The 21,729-nt window shown below is 33.4% G+C and overlaps 2 protein-coding genes and 1 long non-coding RNA gene across 4 annotated transcripts; 1 reads left to right on the forward strand and 2 right to left on the reverse strand.

Annotated features, from left to right (window-relative positions):
* Positions 1-6,849: 6,849 nt before the first annotated feature.
* Positions 6,850-10,746, reverse strand: LOC100798821 (NF-kappa-B-activating protein). 2 transcript variants are annotated; one of them, XM_026124022.2, is made up of 2 exons: positions 9,213-10,746; positions 6,850-7,513 (listed from the first exon to the last, which is right to left on the reverse strand). In XM_026124022.2, the coding sequence occupies exon 1, from the start codon at positions 10,688-10,690 to the stop codon at positions 9,227-9,229; it is 1,464 nt and encodes a 487-aa protein (XP_025979807.2). In that variant the 5' UTR covers positions 10,691-10,746; the 3' UTR covers positions 6,850-7,513; positions 9,213-9,226. The 2 variants fall into 2 exon arrangements, with proteins under 2 accessions (XP_025979807.2, XP_003536569.3); XM_003536521.5 differs by lacking the exon at positions 6,850-7,513 and adding an exon at positions 8,317-8,511.
* Positions 10,747-13,228: 2,482 nt separating this feature from the next.
* LOC106794950 (uncharacterized) lies at positions 13,229-14,276 on the forward strand. Its single transcript, XR_001383031.3, has 2 exons — positions 13,229-13,647; positions 13,736-14,276. It is a non-coding gene; the product is annotated as an uncharacterized lncRNA (long non-coding RNA).
* Positions 14,277-16,572: 2,296 nt separating this feature from the next.
* Positions 16,573-17,733, reverse strand: LOC102663296 (transcription repressor OFP16). The gene has a single exon (XM_006588569.3). The coding sequence runs from the start codon at positions 17,479-17,481 to the stop codon at positions 16,822-16,824; it is 660 nt and encodes a 219-aa protein (XP_006588632.1). The 5' UTR covers positions 17,482-17,733; the 3' UTR covers positions 16,573-16,821.
* Positions 17,734-21,729: the final 3,996 nt, after the last annotated feature.

Here is a 21,729-nt window from a genome sequence, read left to right on the forward strand (position 1 = left end):
ACATGGGGTACAAAGGATAAAAGGCTACAATTGCCCCCTTGCTATTCCAATGCATGACTTGAGTCAAGCAAATGGCAACTGGCATTTGGTATGTTTTGCTGCAAAGATTGCCATATATGTTAGGAGACGTGGCCCAGTAAGGAGATGTAATTATCAAAGTATTTAATTGAAGAAATGGATTTCAAATATCTATTTGGCCCTTAATGTTTATACGGCTGTAAAATTATTCTTATGCAAACTTGAATGACTAAAAATGTTTGAGATATCATATACCACAAGTGCCATGTTATGTACAAGTTTTGTGACTTTTTGCTCCAAAAGACGTTTAAAAGTTTCTATACGGTAAATTTTGACTATTTTTCTTCCTATTCTGTGCTCTCTTCATTTTTTTAAGCTTTTCTCTTCCTATTCTTTTGGTTTAAGAGAAAGAATTTAATTTATTAATCTTGTATGATATAATTGGCAGGTTATCTTACTCTTGAATATGTGATCTGAGATTCAATAAACAAGTTTGTGTGTATAAAAAAAAATCCTTTAATGAAAAGTGTTAGTAACGTATTTTTAAAATTAGTGATTTAGACACAATTAGTAAGCCACGGGAACAATTGTGTTTTTTTATGTGAAGTGTGAGAGCAACTGTGTTTAAGATCCCCAAATTTCCCCAAATATAACATTAAATAATCTCAAGGCATTGCTCGTTCGGCAACATACGAATATTGCGTAAGTGAACATCTGTAATGTAAGGCTTTAAATTCCATAAATAATCAATTAGGTGAAATTTCCTTTGACCCATGAAATTAAATAAACCATGGTTGCTTCAGCAAGAAACCGTCCCATTTCTATGATTACGCTAATGCATCCATTGCAAAAATTGAGTGAGAGAGAAGACTATTTTTCAAAGATCTTAGTAAGGTGTAGTGGCACATATATTGCAGCCCATTTGGCCATCATGTCCAATAATTAATTTCATGACATAATGAAACATTTTTGTTTAACCAAACTTAGGATTAGGTGCCCCACCAAACAACAAATAGATTTCAGAAGGGCCATTGAATTGGAATTTTGCATGATGGCACTGCTTGACTGTTGAGACCTTTCTATCCCTTCTAAGAAGAAAGTGGGGGAATGGTTCTAAGTATCATGGCACAGTCATTTTGACCAGATCCCACAAAATTAATAGATGGTTGAATTTTTTAAACATCTAATCAAGATTCAAAGCTGCTTTTTTTAACAAAGGTTTTCTCTGTCCTTTATGTTTAAATGAGGCTGAGTCAAATGCTCATTTGTTCTTTTCTTATAGGAAATCTCTCCAAGTTTGGGCTCACATTCGTGATTTGGCTCCTTTTCGCAGACATTCACTTCTTTGTAGCGCATTACTGACTCTTTAATTAGGAGCAGATCCACATCAGGTGTTCAAGGAAAATTTATTGTCTGACTAGTAATTACATTTTACTGTATTTGGTTATCTAGGAACAAGCTGATTTTTGAAGATTATCAATTTTCTATAGTAAAGGTTATTGGCAAGATTAAGTTTCTTTTGTATAGACAAGCGCACTTGTTGCATTTGTTTTAACATCTTGATATAGGCCTTCTTATATTATGGAAACTTTTGATTTTTTCTAGTTGCGGAGTATGACCCGTTTATTGTTGTATCATTTTGGGTTTAATATAATTTATAATTTTTTTCAAAAAAGATTCGATTTGTGATCATCAAAATGAAAAAAAAAAATTGTTGGAAAAAACAAAACTCAATTCTTAATCTCTATGCTTCCAAAGAAGTTAATTTTCAACTATCGATTGAAAATATATTCTTGGTAATGGCACAGTCATTCTGCAGGTGCTCTATCTATTGATTGTTTCAGAAGTACTAGTATTTGGGAATTGGTCCCAACTTTAATTTTTTAAGATGAGGAAAAGACATTACTATTCTGATGCCAAACACTAAACAACTTCAAAACTATTGTGCGGGTAGATATTCTGAATGATGTGTGTTCTCCAACTTTTTTGACTTGGTTCTCATTGTTATATGATAAATTGATCACCACAAAATTGGAATGATTTTAAGGGAAGAAAAGTGGTAATGGTAATTAAAATGGGACATTGTGCATGACAAGAATTAATGATCAGAAGTGTGTGTCACGGGCAGTATGAAATTGCATTCCAGAAAGTGCCATCCAACAACTGCAAGAATCTGATTCCTAGTTCCCAGGGTGAAACACAAGTTATATGACAGATTGACAGGCCTCATGAAACAGTATAATCGCGAGTGACTTTTCAACATAAGAGTAATAGCCACAAAAATGAAACTGGGAAAAGAACAAAGAGAATCATTTAAGTCTCAAGAGGATAACACAGTCTTTTGCAACAGTAATAACAAATTAAAGGCTCAGGACCCCATGGTATAATGAAAATCCTATAGTATATGTTCTTCAGTGATTGGCCCGAAACTATGTAACATGAAAGAACATTAAGATTATGACAATAGAAATGGATCTCTAAAAGATAAATAGAAATGCATAATGTCTTCAATGTACAGATTATCATTGCTGGATATCAATACTTGCATGGAAGAAAAGAAAGGGAGATAGACATTTATAGATCCACCTTAAAATTTTATTTCTCTATAGTGCGAATAAAGCCAGGGAAAAAACAACCTCATTTCCCAAAATACCCCAACAAGACACCTCTAGTATGCCTTCTCCTACGTCTCTTTTTTCCTTGTGCCCCCGCCATAATACTTTTACCATGAGTGATGATAATATATTTAAACACTTTATTAATCAGCCTTTGATCAGACTTGTTGATCATCAGTCTTTGATCTAAACTTATAGTAACAGTCATTTTTTCTCACTAAAATGAGTTTTGTGGGTAATATTTTCTCACTTTTATTTTCTTTTGTTTGATATGATCAAGAGTATATGTAACTTTTATTTTGGCACTGAAATAATTTCTCTTACTAAATCAATTCATTTTAGCATTGAAATAGTATTTTTTAATCGTAATTTCATGCTGAAGCCAAGAATTGAAGCCAATTCTTTAAGAGTAGAATTTATAGCAACAGCTTTTGATCTATATATCTATTTCATTTTCTTCATTGCTTAATGGTTTCTTTCAATATAAAAGTGCATAATTTAAATTTAGTATATTCACATTTAATTCTTTCTTTCCACTATTCCAAACGCAACATCAAGCAAAAAGCATTATGTACTGCACGAAATATATAAAGAATTGTACTTAAAAAAAAAACGACAAAGATATGAGTGGAATGATTAAAGCAAATGAGAAAAAAGGTCTATGAGACTAAACATTGCTTGGAAATCCAGGTTAATTTATCTACCCTAAACCTAAAGTGTTTCTGTTACCGTAAATGGTTTCTAGAGAAAGAAAAAAAAGGTTTAAACTCTAAAGCATAAACAAAGGGATTTAGATACCATTTAACCAATGACTCCTAACAAGAGCAATAAAGGATTTGTGGGTTTTTGTTGTTGGACTTTATGGATGTGAAGATTAGGATTGACACCAAGGTCTTTGATCAGCCTTTATCAACAAGTCTTGCCAGCCTAGCCTACCCATGTGCATGAAAGTACCAAGTCATCCAAGGTAGTTGTCAACAATTAAGTTTCAATTGTATCATCAACATGTCATGTGGGTTATGGTTTTTTGCCATCCACCACACAACACATGAAATATATATATATGTTTGTTCATCACACCTTTGGGTACCTCAAAATTATAAATCCTAATGTTGCTGATTTTGCCTACATCGAATTCTTTTCTGCATTTTGATTTCGCGCCAAAATCTCTGTTGTCGGAGAGACGTCCAATTAGGGGTATGATTTAAAATCTGTTGCAAAAGGGTGGGGGAAAAGCAACATCAATTTTTACTATAGTGACACAGTGGACATTTCAAATCAAATCATGTTATAATCGCGAGCAAGCTTTATCAATTCTTTTTGGCTAAGTAATCATCATTGGGTACCTCATCATGATATGTCCGAGGTCAAAGCTCAATGGCCCCAATGAGAATTGTAACATAAAAGGTCGTGAGAAAAAGAAAGAAAAAAAGAGGTTCACGGGATCAAAGAACAAACCGAATAGCTGCCTGTCTCTTTGCGGATTGCCCGGCATTTTTTCTTCCAACTCTCAAATATATGTATTCACAGTGTAAAATATTATCATTCAATTATAAAAACACTATGTATTAAGTTTGTTGATTATGATAATAAGAAAGATAATTTCTAAATATATTAAAAGTCGTCCTAATGATATTTTTTTGGGTTAACACTACTAAAAATATTTACACTAACAAATAACAATGCATAATTATTAAAGTCTACTTCGTGATTTTATTGCATTATAAATCATTTTCTATCTTAACCAAAAACAATTTGAAAAATGAAGACTGATGGACGATTCCATAAGAAGTAAGAAGTGACAATTAATCAATTTTGAATACTTTTATCTTTAAATTATGGCCAATCTTCTTATTTTATCCATGAGAACTTAGTAAGGGTTAAATCCTTAATTAAGAACTAGAAACCAACAATAGAGAGAGAACGAAACACCAATATTGTACTTTCTCTAGACTGCACTGAGCTTTCCTCTCTCCCCCGGATTGGAGGAGTTATCAAATAATGAAGATCACGAGCATGATACCATTTCCTTGGCGAATGTGATATTTTAATTTAGTTTTTATTTTAAAAATGAAAATATTTTTTGTGGTTGTTCATTTACTTACTAATTTGTACTCTTAGTTTCAATTTGAATTAAATTGAAACTGATTTGACATTTGATCATTGCCTAATTAAACATATTCGTTGTCCTGAAACTCTTAAAAAAAAAATAATAAACATATTCGATCATCACATCACATTCATTGAATATTGAAATATTCTCATCATTCCTACCCCAATTTGAACAAAACAAACCTTTCAGAAGAAAAGACTATGGAGAGTGGAAGAGGAAAAAACAGAAAAGTCCATTTCATATAAATTAATTGGAAAATAATAGATGGACACCTAACATACAAATGACAATGAGAGAGAGAGAGAAAAATTGTAAATATGATAGAGAATATAATACCATTGATAGAGTGTTTGATATATATATATATATATATATATATATATATATATATATGAATACTCATATACTAAGGCACTCAAATAATTTGGACATGCAATGGAGGCTTGGAGTGGAAGACATTATCACAAGAAAGTCCTAGGCAATTCCAAGCCCATCCAATACAAAACGGACCAAGCGCAATGCTACAATACATTTTAGTTTGATATTAATTTGGTGTTATTAGGTCTTCCTTTTGGTTCTCTGTCCCTCCCTCAAAATGGTATCTTCTTTTGGTTTAAAGATTCAGTGAGTGGAATACAGTATATTGGGGTAAAAGTATTTGCAAGCTTGATTTCAAATTATTTTGATTTTGTAAAATAAATTTTAATTAAAAATAAGTTTGGAGTGCTTTTAGCATCTTAATCTTTTTTAGATAGTATAAATTATAACCATTTCTGGAATAATAATTACTAAAATGGTATAAATTTTATATTTATCAAAAGTTGTTGGATATGAAAAAAATTGAATTCGTTATTTTGTCTGTATTCAAATTCATGTATGCAATTATTTAATATAAAACGATGCGACAGTTATTAAAACTTCAGGTAACTTGAACAAACAATGTCTAATCTAGTCAAGGATTTCTCCATAGCTCTCGAAAAAATAATGTTTGGCTCTCATGATTTGTTCCATAGAGCACCGGGGTTTTTTTAGAAATAAAATGAGAATGACAAAGCAGAGTAAGTACTTCAGGGAAACCAGGTAAATACTCTAGTTACACTCAAATTATACAAACGATTGGTTGAATGCTCATTAGTTATATTTTGAGATTGGGCTGTGGCCATTGATGCCTATCAAGTGTTTCTAGGATCTGTTTAGTAGCTGAAATAAAACAATAAAATTCAATAGTTTAAAGAATGATATTGAGTAAATTATAATATCACATCACTTTATAAATAAAAACCAAAATAAAACACCATTTTACAAGTTCTTAACATTTAAAATATACATAAAAATCTAATCAAATATATCATAATACTTACTTTAAATTTTAATAAAATATGATAATGTCCATTAACAATAATAGATAAATTATATGTTTGATGAGAAAAAATACAATAAACTAATAGAAAAGAGTAAATTATGTTTCATAAGAAAAAATTATTAATAATGAATAAAATAATTTATATTTATTTGAAATATTTATTAAATGTGTTTTTATTTATCTTTAAAATAAATAAAAAAACAAAAGAAGTCTAATTTTTTTAAAAAATAACAGTTCAAACTGGTTTTGGGCACCAGTTCTTTATTGATTTTGCACCGGTTTAACCGATTCTTGACCGGTTTGCATTGGTTCTGAAATCTTCCAATTTTTTAGAGTATCCATATCGATCACCAAACCGATTTCCTATTCAACTAGTCGAACCGGCTGATCTGATCAGATGATTTACCAGATCGGCACAACACAAAAGCAACACCAGCAGCCAAAAACTGGGAGCAAAACTTGGAATTGTCTTATCCCATCTAAAATGTCATCTATTGATATTGATATAATAGACAAATAAATGAAGCGTTAGATTTAATTTGAATATTCTTCTCAAAATGAATTAAAACATTTGCCACAAGTTAAAATAAAGATATAACAGCCATGGCTTTATCTCAACCTTGAAAAGGTAATGATTTCCCAAGTCATATCTATTCCCCCACTCAAGCCTTGACCCATCAGAGTTTTGCTCCACGAGAGACCAGACTGTAATCAAAAGCATGAACCTTGATAGAAACTGGTTCAGATACAAATGAAGGAATGAATTTTATTCAGAACACTCCAGGACTTTCGAAAGGTCCAAGTCTCTCCCAATTCCTTTACAAATTCCCACCCAATGAATGACTCCTCTCACAACCCCTCTTCCTATTCATATACATCATCAGCCACTTGACTCACTAAGTAACCCACTATTTGACTGTCCCCTAACTATCTAAGTCCCTCGACTAACAGAACTATCACACGGCAACCATATTTGAGCTGCTCCTGTGGTGCTTGATGAGGATGGGTCAGCAACCTGAACCCCATTTTCTCCAAAAACAAAAAGGAAACTCCCTCATGGCAACACCACCAGTAAGAAATTGTCCGAACTCCTTTCTTATATACATATGGTTTGGCTAAAAAGAAAGAAAGGAAGAGCTTTCCTGCTAATTAAGGTTCAATAAGACTACTACATCAATAAGAGGAACTCTGCCCTCCACTGATTCGAAGTGAACATGATGAATAATGCTGAGATTGGCTCCAAAAGAGTTGAGTTTTGGAATGGTTTCTAGTCGTGTTTCTTCAGAATGGGATAAGACATAGGAGGGGTGTAGGGGACAGAGAGAGAGATAGATTTGGATGATGTGTGAATTGTGTGGGGAGACCAAGTAGAGTAATAACCAAAAAGGATGAGTGATTAAAAAACTGCAGGGAACATAAAAAGGAAGGGTCAGCAAAGGTAAAGGTTGCTTTAAGCACATGGGGTACAAGTATAAAGGGCTAGAATTGCATTATGCTATTGTTATGCATGACATGAGTCAAGCAAATGGGAACTGGCATTCGGTATGTTTTGTTGCAATTTGCGAAGGCTGGCATGTATATTAGGACTAGGAGACATGGCTCCGTAAGGAGATACAATTATCTAAGTAAAAATTAAAGAAATGGATTCAAATACCTATATTACCCCTTTGTTAATATTGATACGGATGTTAAATAATTGTTATGCAAACTTGAATAATTAAAAATGTAGAGATATCATATACCAAAGGTATCATTTACCGGTTGTGACTTTTTTACTAGAAAAGATCTTTAACAGTTATACAGTAAATTTTTACTTTTTTTTAACCCTACGCTCTATGCCTCTATCTCTCCAATTTCTCTCTACTTTCTCTATACTCCAATCCACTCTCTTTTCTCTTCTTATTCTTTTGGTTTAAAAGAAAGAATTTAATTTATTAATATGTTTCTATGCAGCTAAAATCTGCTATCGCTAATCTACACTAATCCTTGTACAACTACACAACACCAAGGCTGCTGCTGATCTATAGCTTTATAATAACTTGGTATTTTGGTTAGCTTTTATTGAGAGTCTAATATGATTCTTCACATGGATATCTTACTGAGATTACCAAACAAGGGATTGTAATGCTTACATGTAGCTTTCAATCGGATTACCAAACAATCTTACTGAGGAATAGTAGGCATCAACTATGGCACATTGAGAGATCTTTTCCTTCTCTAGGAGAAGAGGAAAGACAACATTTACTACAATATACATCTGTTCAGATGCTTGAGTTACAAGAAGTCAGAGACCTACTAATGACAGAAAAGACACCATTCACTACAAATTAATGATTCGGTTTTTGCTGTATGTGATCCTCTATGTGTCCAATAGGCATATCAGAAAAATTACATCACCAATCCTGGATATAACATCACAACACCAGACAAAAAAACAGTGTTCAGATCCTGAACATAAAAGCCTATATAGCATAATTAAACCATACAGCAGAACATAAACTGATAAAACAACACCGGCCGCCAAAAAGTGCAAGCAAACTTGAAATTTTGCAATCACACTCGAAAAGGCCTCAGCCGATAACCAATCAAAACAACCAGGTGCACATTCAACTAACAAATTGAAGAAGTTAACTTCAACAAGCAATGCAGCTAGTCCCTCAAAAAAATAACAAAGTGATGAGGAGCAATCAAAACCCATTGGCAGCATAGAAATTTGTTTCTATAATAAAGTTCACATGCTTTTGTAAGTTGCTGCAAATGATAAACCTACCAATTGGTCATTCCATTCCATAGCATTACACATGAAACAGATATTTATTGTATTAACCAATCAGTTTAAGCAGTTAAATTAGACATTCTATTAAACTAATAGGCAGTTGGTTAACTTGTAATATAAGATATAATCTGCTGCTGTTAGCTAACAGTGTAAAGCATATGCCACACCAACTCACCAAGTTAAAGAAAACAAAGTTCACTAATCTCTCTATTTTCTCAGTCTTAATATGCCATCTATATCTATTCTCCAAGTCTATAAAACCCATAGAAAAGTACAAATGTAACCAGAAGAAGAAAAAAAGAGGCAAAGAACAAGAGCAAAACATACATCAACATTAAGGATCATGCATCAGCACCATCAGAGGCTTTAGCAGCAAAAGGATCATGAGTTGGACCAACATCCTGGCCAATGTGGCGCTGCACGAGGCGCTGCAGATCAGCCATAACCTTGTGCTCCCTTTTAGCCTTCTCTTCATAGTTAAACATAGCCAAAGCACGCTTATCCTCAGCACTATAAACCTGGTTTTCTTTCCTAATACGAATGGCATTCATCCTCTGATGTCTACTACCACTCATCACATAACCAAGGTTCTCAAACTTCTGAATTTCCTCAGCAGAAAGACCCACTTCTCCTCTTCGCGGAATACGCTTCCCTTGTTGAACATACTGGGCAATGGCATCACCTTCACCGGGCCTAAGCGCTCCACCATAGCTGATATGCCCCTCAGCTCTAGGCAACGGCATTGGCCCAACCGCGGGTTCGTTATCCAAAGCAGGTTTCTTCTGAGACTCAAACAATTCCTTCAACTTTATAGCCTCCGCGTTAATCTCCGTCATCTTCACCTCATCAACCATTGCTTTACTCTTGGCATCACCAGAACCATTCTCCTCCTCCTCCGAACCAGAACCCGCGCTCTCAGTTTCAGAGCTTCCCTTTGTTCTTTTGCTGCTCCTTCTGATACGCTTCGATCGAGACCTAGAAGAAGAGGAACGTTTCTTCTTCTTTCTTCCACTGCTTTCAGAGTCATCGCTCTCGCTCTCTTCACTCTCATCTGAATCGCTATATCTTCTCTTCTTCCTGCTCCTGTTACTTCTTTTTCTTCTATTCTTCCTACTCTTTCTCCGTCTACGTTCCTCTTCTTCTGACTCAGAATCTGATTCTGATTCACTCTCGCTATATGATTTCCTCGAAGAACCAGCAGAACCCTTCCTTCTCTTCTTCCTCGAACGCGAATCGTCTGATTCACTACTGGCAGATTTCTCAGATTCAGAATCAGATTCTGATTCCGGTTTTGCTTTTGTTTTTGCTTTAACCTCCGTATCGATCTTCCCGGCGCCGTCGTTTCGATCAGAAATTTCGTCAGGTTTGCTATAATCTTCCAGATCTTCATTCTCGCGCCTCGGAGGACTAGGCGTGACGTTCCAGATGCAGTGCTTCAGCGATTTTCTCATCTTCTGCCTCTTGAGCCTTCGGTATTCCTCGAAGTTCAAACCCTTCAACTCCTCGTCGGACTCGGAATCGGAGCGCTGCCAATCGCCACGGTCGCGGTCCAGATACGCGCCGTTTCGGCGGCCAAATTTCTTTGGCAGAGCGTTGTCGTTGTGAGTTCCGTTGGTGTGCCTAGGGTTTCTGTGCTCGGGCGATACCGAACGGCGGCGGCGGCGCTCCGGGTGGCGGTCATATGAGTCGTAGCTAGGGCTGCGGCGGCGGCGATAGTCGTCGGAGACATCGGGGTCAGGGGTGCGGCGGTCGTTATGTCGGTAGCGTTCGTGAGGAATTTCGATGGTGGAGGATGGTCTTCCCATCGCGGATAGAGTGAATAGAACAAAAGGGACGTTTACTGGCTTGCCTTTAGATAATTTGCTGAAATATACAACTTTAGTCTCCTGTTTTGTCTACTATCCAATTTTAATCTCTTAATTTAAAAAATAGATATATTTATGGTCTATTTGTTAAAATTATTTTTTATCAACATCACATTAGTATATAGTATTTATTAGTTTTATTATTGATTAAACACCTTTGTGGGATCCTCTCCCACAAACTCAAAACCTTATTTAAGGGGTCTAAATTCAAAATCATTTGAACTAATAATTTGTTAATATTTGTTTAAATTGTTAAAAATACTTTAAAAAATATGTAATTTTACTTTTATGATGTGTTTATTTAAATTATTTGTTGCAATTATTTTAGAAATATTTTTTAAACAAATGAATTTTTATTCTCTCAACTTGATTTAAAATAAGCAATTTTGGTAATAATCTTTTATGATGTCTATATTTATTTTCTTTATTTAAATTAATTGAATAATTTAATTATAATATGTTAAGTAAATATGTTAAATCTCGAGTTTAATTTGATCAAAATAATAAAAAAACCATACACAAAATTAAAATTTGGGCCAAAATTATTAATTTTTAAAAAACTAGAGACTAAATGTCTCTTTGTAAAATTAAAATGGGAACCAACCTTACAAATGAAATATAATACCAGGAACAAAATTTTATCTTAACCTAATAAAAATGGGGTGAATAGTCAAGTGTAATTTATTATCGTTTCTAAAAGTACTTAAAGTCCCTTTAACATGTCATTGAAAAAAATCGTTAAAGTTAATGTGTGTGCCCTACATAGAACACTAGTTGCCTACATCAAAATTCACAATGACTACGTTGTTGGAAGCAATTGTTTTTTTTTTTTCCTTTTTTTCTCATTCTTTGTCTGTCATTTTCTTCCCCTTTCCACCTTCTCCACTTCACAGTTCTTCATCCTTTCTTTTTCTGGTTTTTGATTTTGATTTGTGGTTGCTACATTTGTTGGGATTTGTTGATCCAGTGCAAGGGGAGGTTCTATGCATGGTTGTGGGTCATGATGTTTGCACCCATAGCCACTTTAGCGGTGCCCTTGCACTCCTACCAATGAAAACAGTTCCCTACAACGCGATCCACAAAGGCATGTTCGACGTTCTTGAAGCGGTTAGAAAGAGGGTGATGACGATGATTTGAAGGCTAAATTCATTTGGTTCCTGCTCGTAATGAGGGAATTAGAGGGGTTGCGTCAATTGTCAAGCAAAGGTCACTTGTTAGGGATAGCTGGAGAAAGAGGTGATGGTGGTTGTTGTTGGTGTTTTCATTGGTGTCGATCTCGGTTGGGAAGTCTTAGTGGGGGAAGGGGAGGTGAGGTTAGTGAAAAGATCAGCTTATAAGAATTAGATTAATCTAAGGGTAAAAGTGATGGTCCACCACAAACCATATGCCATGATTTCCCACTTTAGATAGTTCATCCGTAAAAATTTAAAACAATATTAGGAGATTTATAATATCCAGGTATTATGTTCAATTAAGTGAGTTAAACATTCTTAATATAAATATATTTGTTCATGGTGGTTGGCTCATGTGAACTTGGAACCATCAAATAAATTATATATACCTATAATATTAACATGCAACTATCTCAACCTCTTTAAATAAAGTCACCAAAATAATTTATAAGGCTCTATTATTCTTTTTTTTACGGACTATTATTCTAAACTTGTAAATAAGAAAATTAAATTTCTTATATTTACCTATAATATGTGAATGCTTCAATGTAAGTTTGATCATGATAAGTATATTTTAGTCAGAGGAGGAAGTATCTCATTTCAAGTTATGTTACTTGTTATAAATTAATATTTATTGATAAAAAATATTAAAAAAAATTCAAAATTCAATACACGTTCATTGAAGAGTAAGGGTTTTTCCTAAAATAGGAGGAAAGAATCCCATCACTATTTATTTACTACAAATTTATGATGGTTTACTAAAATTCATTAATTCAGTACCAAAAATAGTACTACAATTTCGCACCACGGAAGACAAATATGCCATTGTCGGGAAGAGAAGGTAGAAGGTCTAGAAGTTATAATTATTATTAATTTTTTTAAGCAGATATTTATTTATTAGACTTCAGATCGACAATAAATTATATTTTTTTCAGAATTAATTTAATATTAAATTATAAAATATAAAAATCAATTTATCATTAAATTATCTATAAAATTAATCTATTATTAAATTTAAACTTTCAATCTTTAAGGAATTAATTTATTAATGTCTCGTATATCATTTTTTTAAGATAAAAGAGTTTATCTTTTACATGATAAAACTTATATTCAGTGAGTGCTAATTCTATTGGTTATTTATCTTAAAATTTTTATTCAAATAAGTCACTAATCTTATACAATATACAGTCTTTTAATAAGGCAACTTAATATTTTTTAAAAATTAAACAAGGAATAATGTTTAAAAATTAAACGCCTCACTTTTTTTATAGATTATTTTTAACAAAGAAAATGCCAAAAAGAAATTAACAATAGCTGTTATAAAAATCTTATCTTTAAAATATATGAAAATAAAATAAAATGATTACTTTTTGGCGGGATCTGAATATCTGATTTACCAATAAGTTTACCAAAAAGAAAAAAAGAAACTCAGGAAGTCCGAACACGCGCTCTCCGTATATATATATTTTTATATTGTCTATTGCGTGCGTCTTCTCTCTCACTCCCCTAAACCCCTCTCTCTCTCTTTCTCGCTCTAAAACCTTGAATTAGGAACGCCATTTCTACCGTTTTTCGCACATTGGTAACCTTCCAAGCTTCATGTTGATCTGATCCTTCTCTTTGATTTCTCTTAAAGACCTGCGTTTTGTGACCAAGGCTTTGGTTTTCAGAGGCTGTTTGGGATAAAAACCTCACATGTGTTTTTGCTTCATCTGCACTGTACCTGTAATTTTTTTATTTGGTTAGAATGGACTTGGTGTTATATGCGTTTGGTTTTTTCTTTCGGTTTGCCCTAACTATACGTTCTTTGTAGAATTAGGATTCCGTGAAAAATGAGAGAGGGTGAAAGTTAAGAAGGAATGTGAAGAAGCTGATGATTTTTTGGCCGAGAGTCATGAGAAGGAAGTGGTTAAGGCGAAGAAAGAAGGGAATGGCAGGAGGAAAATGAAACGGAAGCGTGGGAGGCCTCCCAAGATGGATTTGAAAGAGGAAGATCAATTAGATGATCAGTTTCCACGTAAGCGTGGAGGAGTCAACGAGGCTCATCGCGTGTTCCAAATTGGCGATGAGAAACCCCCAGAAGAGCCTGTGTTGGGTAGCTATGGGTATTGGGTATTCGAGAAATGGGTTCTCCCATGAAGCTTTGCTTCTTTACCCTGACATGTTGTCATGTTTTGTGAAGCCTGGGAATTTCACGTTTGGGTAATGCGCTGGTTGGCAGAGCAATCCATGCCCAAATTGTGAAGCATGATGTTGGAGAAGCTGATCAAGTGGTGAACAACGTGTTTTTGGGGTTGTATGTGGAAATTGGGTGTTTCGATGAGGTCTTAAAGGTGTTCGAGGCAATGCCTCAACGAAATGTTTAAAATTAAAAAAAAATTAATGACGTCAAAAATAGGGGCTTAAGTGTTTAGTGACAAGACATTACGAAGTTATTAAGATATGATGCAACTAAAATGAAGTTATTAAAATGAAACATAAAATTTTGTTTAAGTATATAAAAAATAAATGAATGATAAGTAAACAGACTATAATTCAGATACGAAAAACTTAATTATGTAAATTTTTTTATCATCTAATTTAAAGAAATATACTCATTACTCTATTATTATTTGAGTTTCTTGCCATAACTGTAGAAGCAGAGTGCGAAATAGCCAGCAGAATTTGTTATATACTACTGTATGCCTTTTCAAAAGAAAATAAACAAATTGAAAATACCCAAGGTATACAGTATATAACATATTTTTAAGAAGAAAATACCTTTTAAAAAGCTTGCGCATTATCAATAATTTTTTTTTGAAAGGTATCAATAAATTTTTAAACATGCAAATAAATACTATCGTGTGTTTTCTAAAATTTGGATTGAAATCAAAATCATAAAAGTCATTGAGACAAAGTATCACCTTTTTTTTTTAATTACATAGTCTGTAAATTAATCAGTAAGAGGTTGCTCTAATTTAACCAAGGGATCTGAGTTCAATCCCAATCAATCAAATGTGTACAGTAGCATTTAAATACGGGAATTACAGACAAAAAATGACCATTTTTAAATATCGTTCGTCTCAGTCTCTTGGACCAAAAAAAATATTACTTTTATTTCTTATTCTCTGTCACTGGCTTCACAGGAAATTCAGCATCTATAGTGTTTTTTTCGCACTCAGCTCAATAATTCATGAACTATATCTTAATATAAAAAGAAAAAAACAAAACAAAAAAATTCACTGGGTGAATCTTCAGCGTGGCTTATCCCATTCTCCAGTCATCTCATTATAAAATTAAAGAATCCAAAATAAAAAAAGATGAAAAGGGGCCACAAAATTGTGATTCCTTGATTCTGTGTGTTTGCCAATTCTTATTTTATTGATTTGCATTTGGCCCTTTCCGAGACACTAATAGTCTGGATGCATCGATTCTGCGCAACCAAACAAGGATTAAGTAGCGAGTTGCAATTGTTTATAGATATGGTCCTGTCACTGCCCAACAAGTCAACAACAGCAATTAATGTATAAAACTCGATCAATATTATTATTATTAGTTAAATGTAACACGCGCGCCCGCACATGGTTCAGTGAATAACTAATACACCATCATGATTCATGAAGCAGAGTCTCATGCCACAGCTCAAAAACTAGTCTTGTGCTCCTCTGCAACATGCAGGGGAGACTGGTTTTTGCTCTTTACTTTGGATGATTAATTAAAATACGAATGCAGTATGAAACAACCAAAACTTACTCATTCGTACATTAATGTACTATTTGCCTAGGTAGCTTGTGCATTCCATCTAATTATGCTACATGTTCTTGACTAATGTCCGCAGCAACTTCTTAAACCACTCATGCAGCATTCAATTTAATTTCCCAAGTACAATATTAAATGAAACGCTAACAATGCGGCATGTTACATGACCACAAAAATCGAGGAATTTCATGTTTCTTTAAAAGTTGCTTGACACATACTCCTAGTATAAGTTATGAAGACATTAAAGACTTTCCATATATCCCAAAAAATATTTGCAACTTTCCAAACGGAAATGTTAATAAGATGGTCACAGGGTATCGCTCAGTAATATACGAACTGATGTTCCCCATAATTAAGGGTGACCAAGACCCATTAATCCTCCGTTCCTACTTATCAATTTTTTAAAACTAATTCTCGTGTAGTAGTTAATTATATTAAATTTGTCAATTATTTGTAATATTATTATTATTTTTAGTTTTCTATTTACTTAATTATTTTTCATTAATGTTTGAAGAAAAATAAATAATTCATGAATCCAGAAATTAAAAAAATGATCTTAGAAAAAAAGAAAAAATAAATTTCTAAAAAAACTTTATAATTAAGGACAAAAGAAACATATTAGAGATAACAGTGAATATATTAACACAATGTAAATAATTTTTTACGTTGTCCTTCTTATATAATTGGTTATGTATAATAAATTTATTAATTATTATAATAAATATTATCAAGCGTGATTTTTAATTGATGATTGATAGTATAGAACATTTAATCATGATTTTTGATTAGTTTAGAGTGTAAAATACAAAAATTAAGTTCATTATATTATAAAATACAATAAAACGAAAAAGAAAAAGATGGTAATTAAGTTGATGGATAAAGATTAATTAAGGAGGATAGTGAAAGATGGAGTAGAGGACAGCGAATGAATTAATGCATGGAGGGGACAAGTATGAGTATAGAGGTTCCCCACCCTCAAAGCAAAGGAACCAAAAATGTCACTATACGTACCACTAACTAGTAACTTAACAGTTAACACTAACCAAACGAAGGAAAAAAAAAACCAAAAACGAGTGTGAGACTAATTAATGAAACAATCAGTATCTGACATGTTTCATTATTTTGAATTTACAACCCAAAATTGAAGAAGATCCAACACTACTAGAATGACATGAGGCTAACGAGAAGATCAGCGAAGGCTCCAAGAATGAACTTGTGTGTGCTCTTTGGATTCAGCGCAAGATAGCATAGAAGAAGCTCGTGAAGAACATTCCAATTGGACTTCACGTCCATCAGCTCCGGCCGCGCCTCCACCATCTCCTGCATCGACCGCCGGAAATCCACGTAAGGATCCGGCGAGTACGTCGCCACCGCCACGCTCCCCTTGAACAACACCTTCTTCTTCTTCTCCTCCTCCTCCTCCTCCTCCTTCATCTTCTCACCATGTTCTCTCAACAATGCTGGGTGTCGAGTAGTACTTTTGTTGGTGTTGTTGTATTCAACTAGGGAATTGGAGAGGCCCGGGGAGGAGAAGAAGAAGCGTTGGGAGGCGAAGGCGGTGGCGAAGTCAGCGGGTTCGGGCTCGAAGAAGGTAGAGCTGAAAGAGTGGTCATGAGAGGTTAAGGTAGGGTCATAGATAGAGTTGAAGTTCTTTATCATAATTGAAGAAGGAGAAGGACATTGAGTAGTGTTATTGTGATTTGAGGAACTAGTTATGGGGCTCAATGGAGGAGATTCGCATTCATGAGTAGCTGAATTTGAACAACACATGTTCAGGTTCAGGTTCAGGTTGAGGTGCTTCAGATTTCTTGTGCTTGCCATATTAGGTTTGTTTTTGCAAAATGAGAAAAAACCACAAGTGAAGGAAGGAAAAAATAACGAAGATGCCAAGAAGCTCTCTTGTTTTATGATTACAATACATATATATTATTATATAGGATTAGTTGTGAGCTACCAAGATCCAAGGAAAAATATACATGTGTCTTCTTAGTTAGTGTCCATAAGACATTAATTAAGAAACTAAAAAAAATGAATATTTAGTACAGCGAAAATCATAAAAAAAAAGTTATTAATATGTAATTTTATGTATTATAATATTTTTTTTAATTTCTTAATTATGTCTTAAGAATATTAGTTATTATTTATATATATATATGTACGGTGAAACAAGATATTAATACATGAAAAATTGTAATGAGTTGAGAGGAGCGTGTAAATTAAAAAGACTAGTATAGCCAAACGCCCAAATCATCCGGGTTTTCAGTGAATAGCTTAGTTTGAAATGAAAGCAAGGTGCACATGGGAAACGAAAAAGACTAGAGAGGTATCAAACAAAAGCAAGGCACAAACCAATAATAAGCCTGAGAGTGCTATTTAATTGTTTATCGGATACAAACGGGGATAGTGAATACCAATGCGAGGATAAAATCATTAAAAAAAAAAAAGAAGGATTCCAAAGAGTATAAGACAATATTACTCATGGGTTGGTCCATTTCATGCACAGATCTACTATACAATCACCACACAGGAAAGTGATGTATCGGATGGCTATCAATTCATTATTCATGCAAGATACCACAATAAAGGCTAGTCTCACATTCGGTCCCACTCTCATCCCAACGTGATTTTTTTATCACACAAATAGTTTGATTTAATTAATTGGGAAGACGGTTTAGGCCAGTAAAAGCCCATTTTAGGAGAACATGTCATCATCTCGAATGATGAGAGTAGCAAATACACCCGAAAAAGTATAATTTAGACTTATATGGAATCTTGTAATGAATTTGATTGTGTGTTTGGATTAACAAGTGTGATTCACGTTTGATCAAATTTTCATATATGTACCAAAAACAACTAAAACATTGCTTCTGCGATCCAAGTTAGTTTGAGTCGTTGTGTGGATGAAAATCTAAACATGTTAATAGTCGTTGTAGATTTAAATGTTAATTCATGTTAAGATTGATCATTTTGATTGAAATTATGTGCATAAGATTGACTCAAGAAAGTAGAAAACAAAAGAAAGCATGAAAACAGAGGAAATTGACTGTTAGAATGCTGTGCATAATTATTACACTTACAGCATATTATCCCACAGCAAGCTTCTGTGAAAGTCTAGCAATGCAGAGGCTTGATAATTGATAAAAGCCTCCCTAGTCCCTACCCACCCTGCTCATGTACACCAGAATCCCAAACAATGAATCCATCCCACGTGTTGTCATAAGATGAGCAGGGTTATTGAGTCACATAAATTGTTGGCACCGCATAAGAACAGATCGGTTCCCTTCCAAGACGGTATTGATATGATCATTTACTGCAGAAAGATATAGCCAGTCTTGAAAAGAGGCTGAAAAATCTTTCACTTTTGCCTTAGCCCACTGCCATTATCTAACGATACCCATTTCTTTCACTACATCAAGACTTATTTGAGCATTATTAAAAATAACATCATTTCTGTGAAACCTCATAATAGACCAAATGATGGCTGCCCACACACTCCACCACAATTTCTTACCCTTCTTGGCTAAGGTGGTCTTATTTTCTGAAAAGTGCAAATTTGAACCTTCGAGTTCTAAATGTTTGAACATTAGCTGGAAAATTAAGTTAGAATTCCTCTTGTTGTCAAGTGTGCGTTTGAACGGTAGTCAAGAAGTATTGAATTTTATATACTGATGAATATCCGAGTTTGTTAATTTCAACACTCAAAACTATAAATAGATTTTCGTAACTAGATGACGAGACATAATCACACTTGTCCCGAGGAGATTCTCTCTCAGTTGCAATATATGATCGTGGAAACAACTTTAGTGCGCTAATTCATTACCGTTTCAACAAATCTGGAGATATCTTCTCTTTTGTTTTCTTGTTCTTACATTATGAGAATTGTAGTTAGGGGATGATGGAACCTAATTAATAATTGAACTTCTTGTAATCATTGATTTTCATTTTCACCAAGTTTTTTTTTATTGATTGCTTAACTCTACTTTTGCTTTAATGGATTGATCACTCAGATGATTCGAAACTCCATTTTACAATTGGAAAATTAACTTAGGGATTAATAGAGTTGGGGTAATGCAGCATAATTGGTGGTGCTTTGGGGATAGGGATTAAATATGCAAATGTTTTTAACATAATGCTCTCTTTAATAATTTAGAGTTTCTAATGAATTGGGTCTCTTATTAGAACAAACTAAGAATGAACTTAAATAAATTTATTGAATTCGATCTTCAACCAGACAACAATCACCACACAGTGCATGTTTGGTTTAACATGAGAATAAATAAAAAAAAAAACGTGAATCCATAACGTGAAAACCTGAAACTATATAAAGTAACTTTTAGATTGACGTGAGACTTGAATGAGGATTTTGCTAGACTTGATGTCAAACCAAAATGTTGATAGTCATGCAACTTTTCACAATATAGAAAAATCGTTTCCAAAATAATAATATTAATATCTATGTGGGGAAGAAAAAATAGAACATTGCATGGTAGCAAATCCGTTAATTATGATTTAATTTGTCATGTTCCAATGACAATGGTGATGGTAAGCCAGCTCTCTGCGATTTTGGTGTCAGATAAAAGTGGTCTCTACTTTAATAATTCCATATCATTCACGTACGTGACGCTGTGCTCACTGGACTGGAATATGTAGCAGCAGAGCTTCAGAACCCGTTGAATCTCAAAACGTGCGTCCTGCTCAATAACGAGAAAAGCAAAAGGCCAAGGACCAAACTTCTAACACTAATAATATAACGTCTTGTTCCTTTGGAGGAGGATGCATGGTTTCATCACTCAACAATTCAACCAAGAAAAAGAGACCAACAAAACGCTCTTCAACTTGGTATATTTGCTTCTAACAGACACCACACCAACAATGCGCTCTTCATTGTACGTACGTATATAAAAAATTGAATATGTGAGAATTAATATACAGACAAAAAAAAAAAAGAACCTGAATAAAGAAAAATATATATTCATATAATTTTGAACCAAAAATTTCTCTCACTTTATGTGTAGACTCTATATATGATGTGGTGTGGAAGCTATAAGGATGCTCCAACCAACCTTACAATCACAGGCTTCCATGAAGCACATGGGGGTTAGGTTTAACTGGTAGTATATTTTGCTTAGAAATTAGTTAATAGACGAAATATTTTGCTTCAGTTTCAGCCAGAACCTGATGCCATTTTCGTTCTAGTAAAGTTGTTAGACAGCTAGAATGTTATCTGTTGTAAATAGTACCTAAAACTACTATAACTATTATATACAGAGGCTACAAATTAAGGAAAGTAAAAAAAAAAAAAACTAATATGTTCCATTGATAATAATCTTCAAAAAGAAATGCACTTATATGTCAATCAATGTATAGTAATTATCCATATGTCGGCATCTTGTTTTTTTAATTCCATTCAGTATAGTTTCTTTTATATAACTATTTTGATTTTAAGATATATTTAGACTTTTCTAGACCCATCTCAACATAACAATCACCCAATATCACTGGTGATCGAGAAAACAAATTTATAGCTCTAAGTTAACATGATCGGTCAAAGTTCCTAAATTATTTATCTTTTAAAATAGAAATTATTGGTGCAATGTTTTCAAGATATTAAAGCAACTTGAACGCAGTTGCTTATTTTGATTCTTAAAATTAAGTGGCATTACTTAAATTGATAATATCATTGGAGCAGATGAGTAAGATTATTTATAAAAGAATCTCGAATCATTAACTTGATAATATCATTCCTTAACCACAAATAGAGTTGCTTAGCCATTAAAAAAAATCAATGATAAAAGGGAGTTTCATGAGAGTGGAGAGATAAAATAAGATTTACTTAAAATAAGTTAATAACTTAAGTTATGTTCTATGATTGAAGTGAAAATTAGTAAATATTATTAAATGTTGTAAAAAAAAAAAGGGATCTACTAAAAAGAGAATTAAAAACTCAGATTGAGTTCTTACATTGAAGATATTGTTTTTTGTTTTGACAGAACATTGAAGATATTGTTAGAAATATGAAATCAATACATTTGGGAAAAAAAAATGAATTCAAATCTTCCATTAATGAGT

Source organism: Glycine max, chromosome 10 (genome assembly GCF_000004515.6).
Source record: "Glycine max cultivar Williams 82 chromosome 10, Glycine_max_v4.0, whole genome shotgun sequence".
NCBI lineage: Eukaryota > Viridiplantae > Streptophyta > Magnoliopsida > Fabales > Fabaceae > Glycine > Glycine max.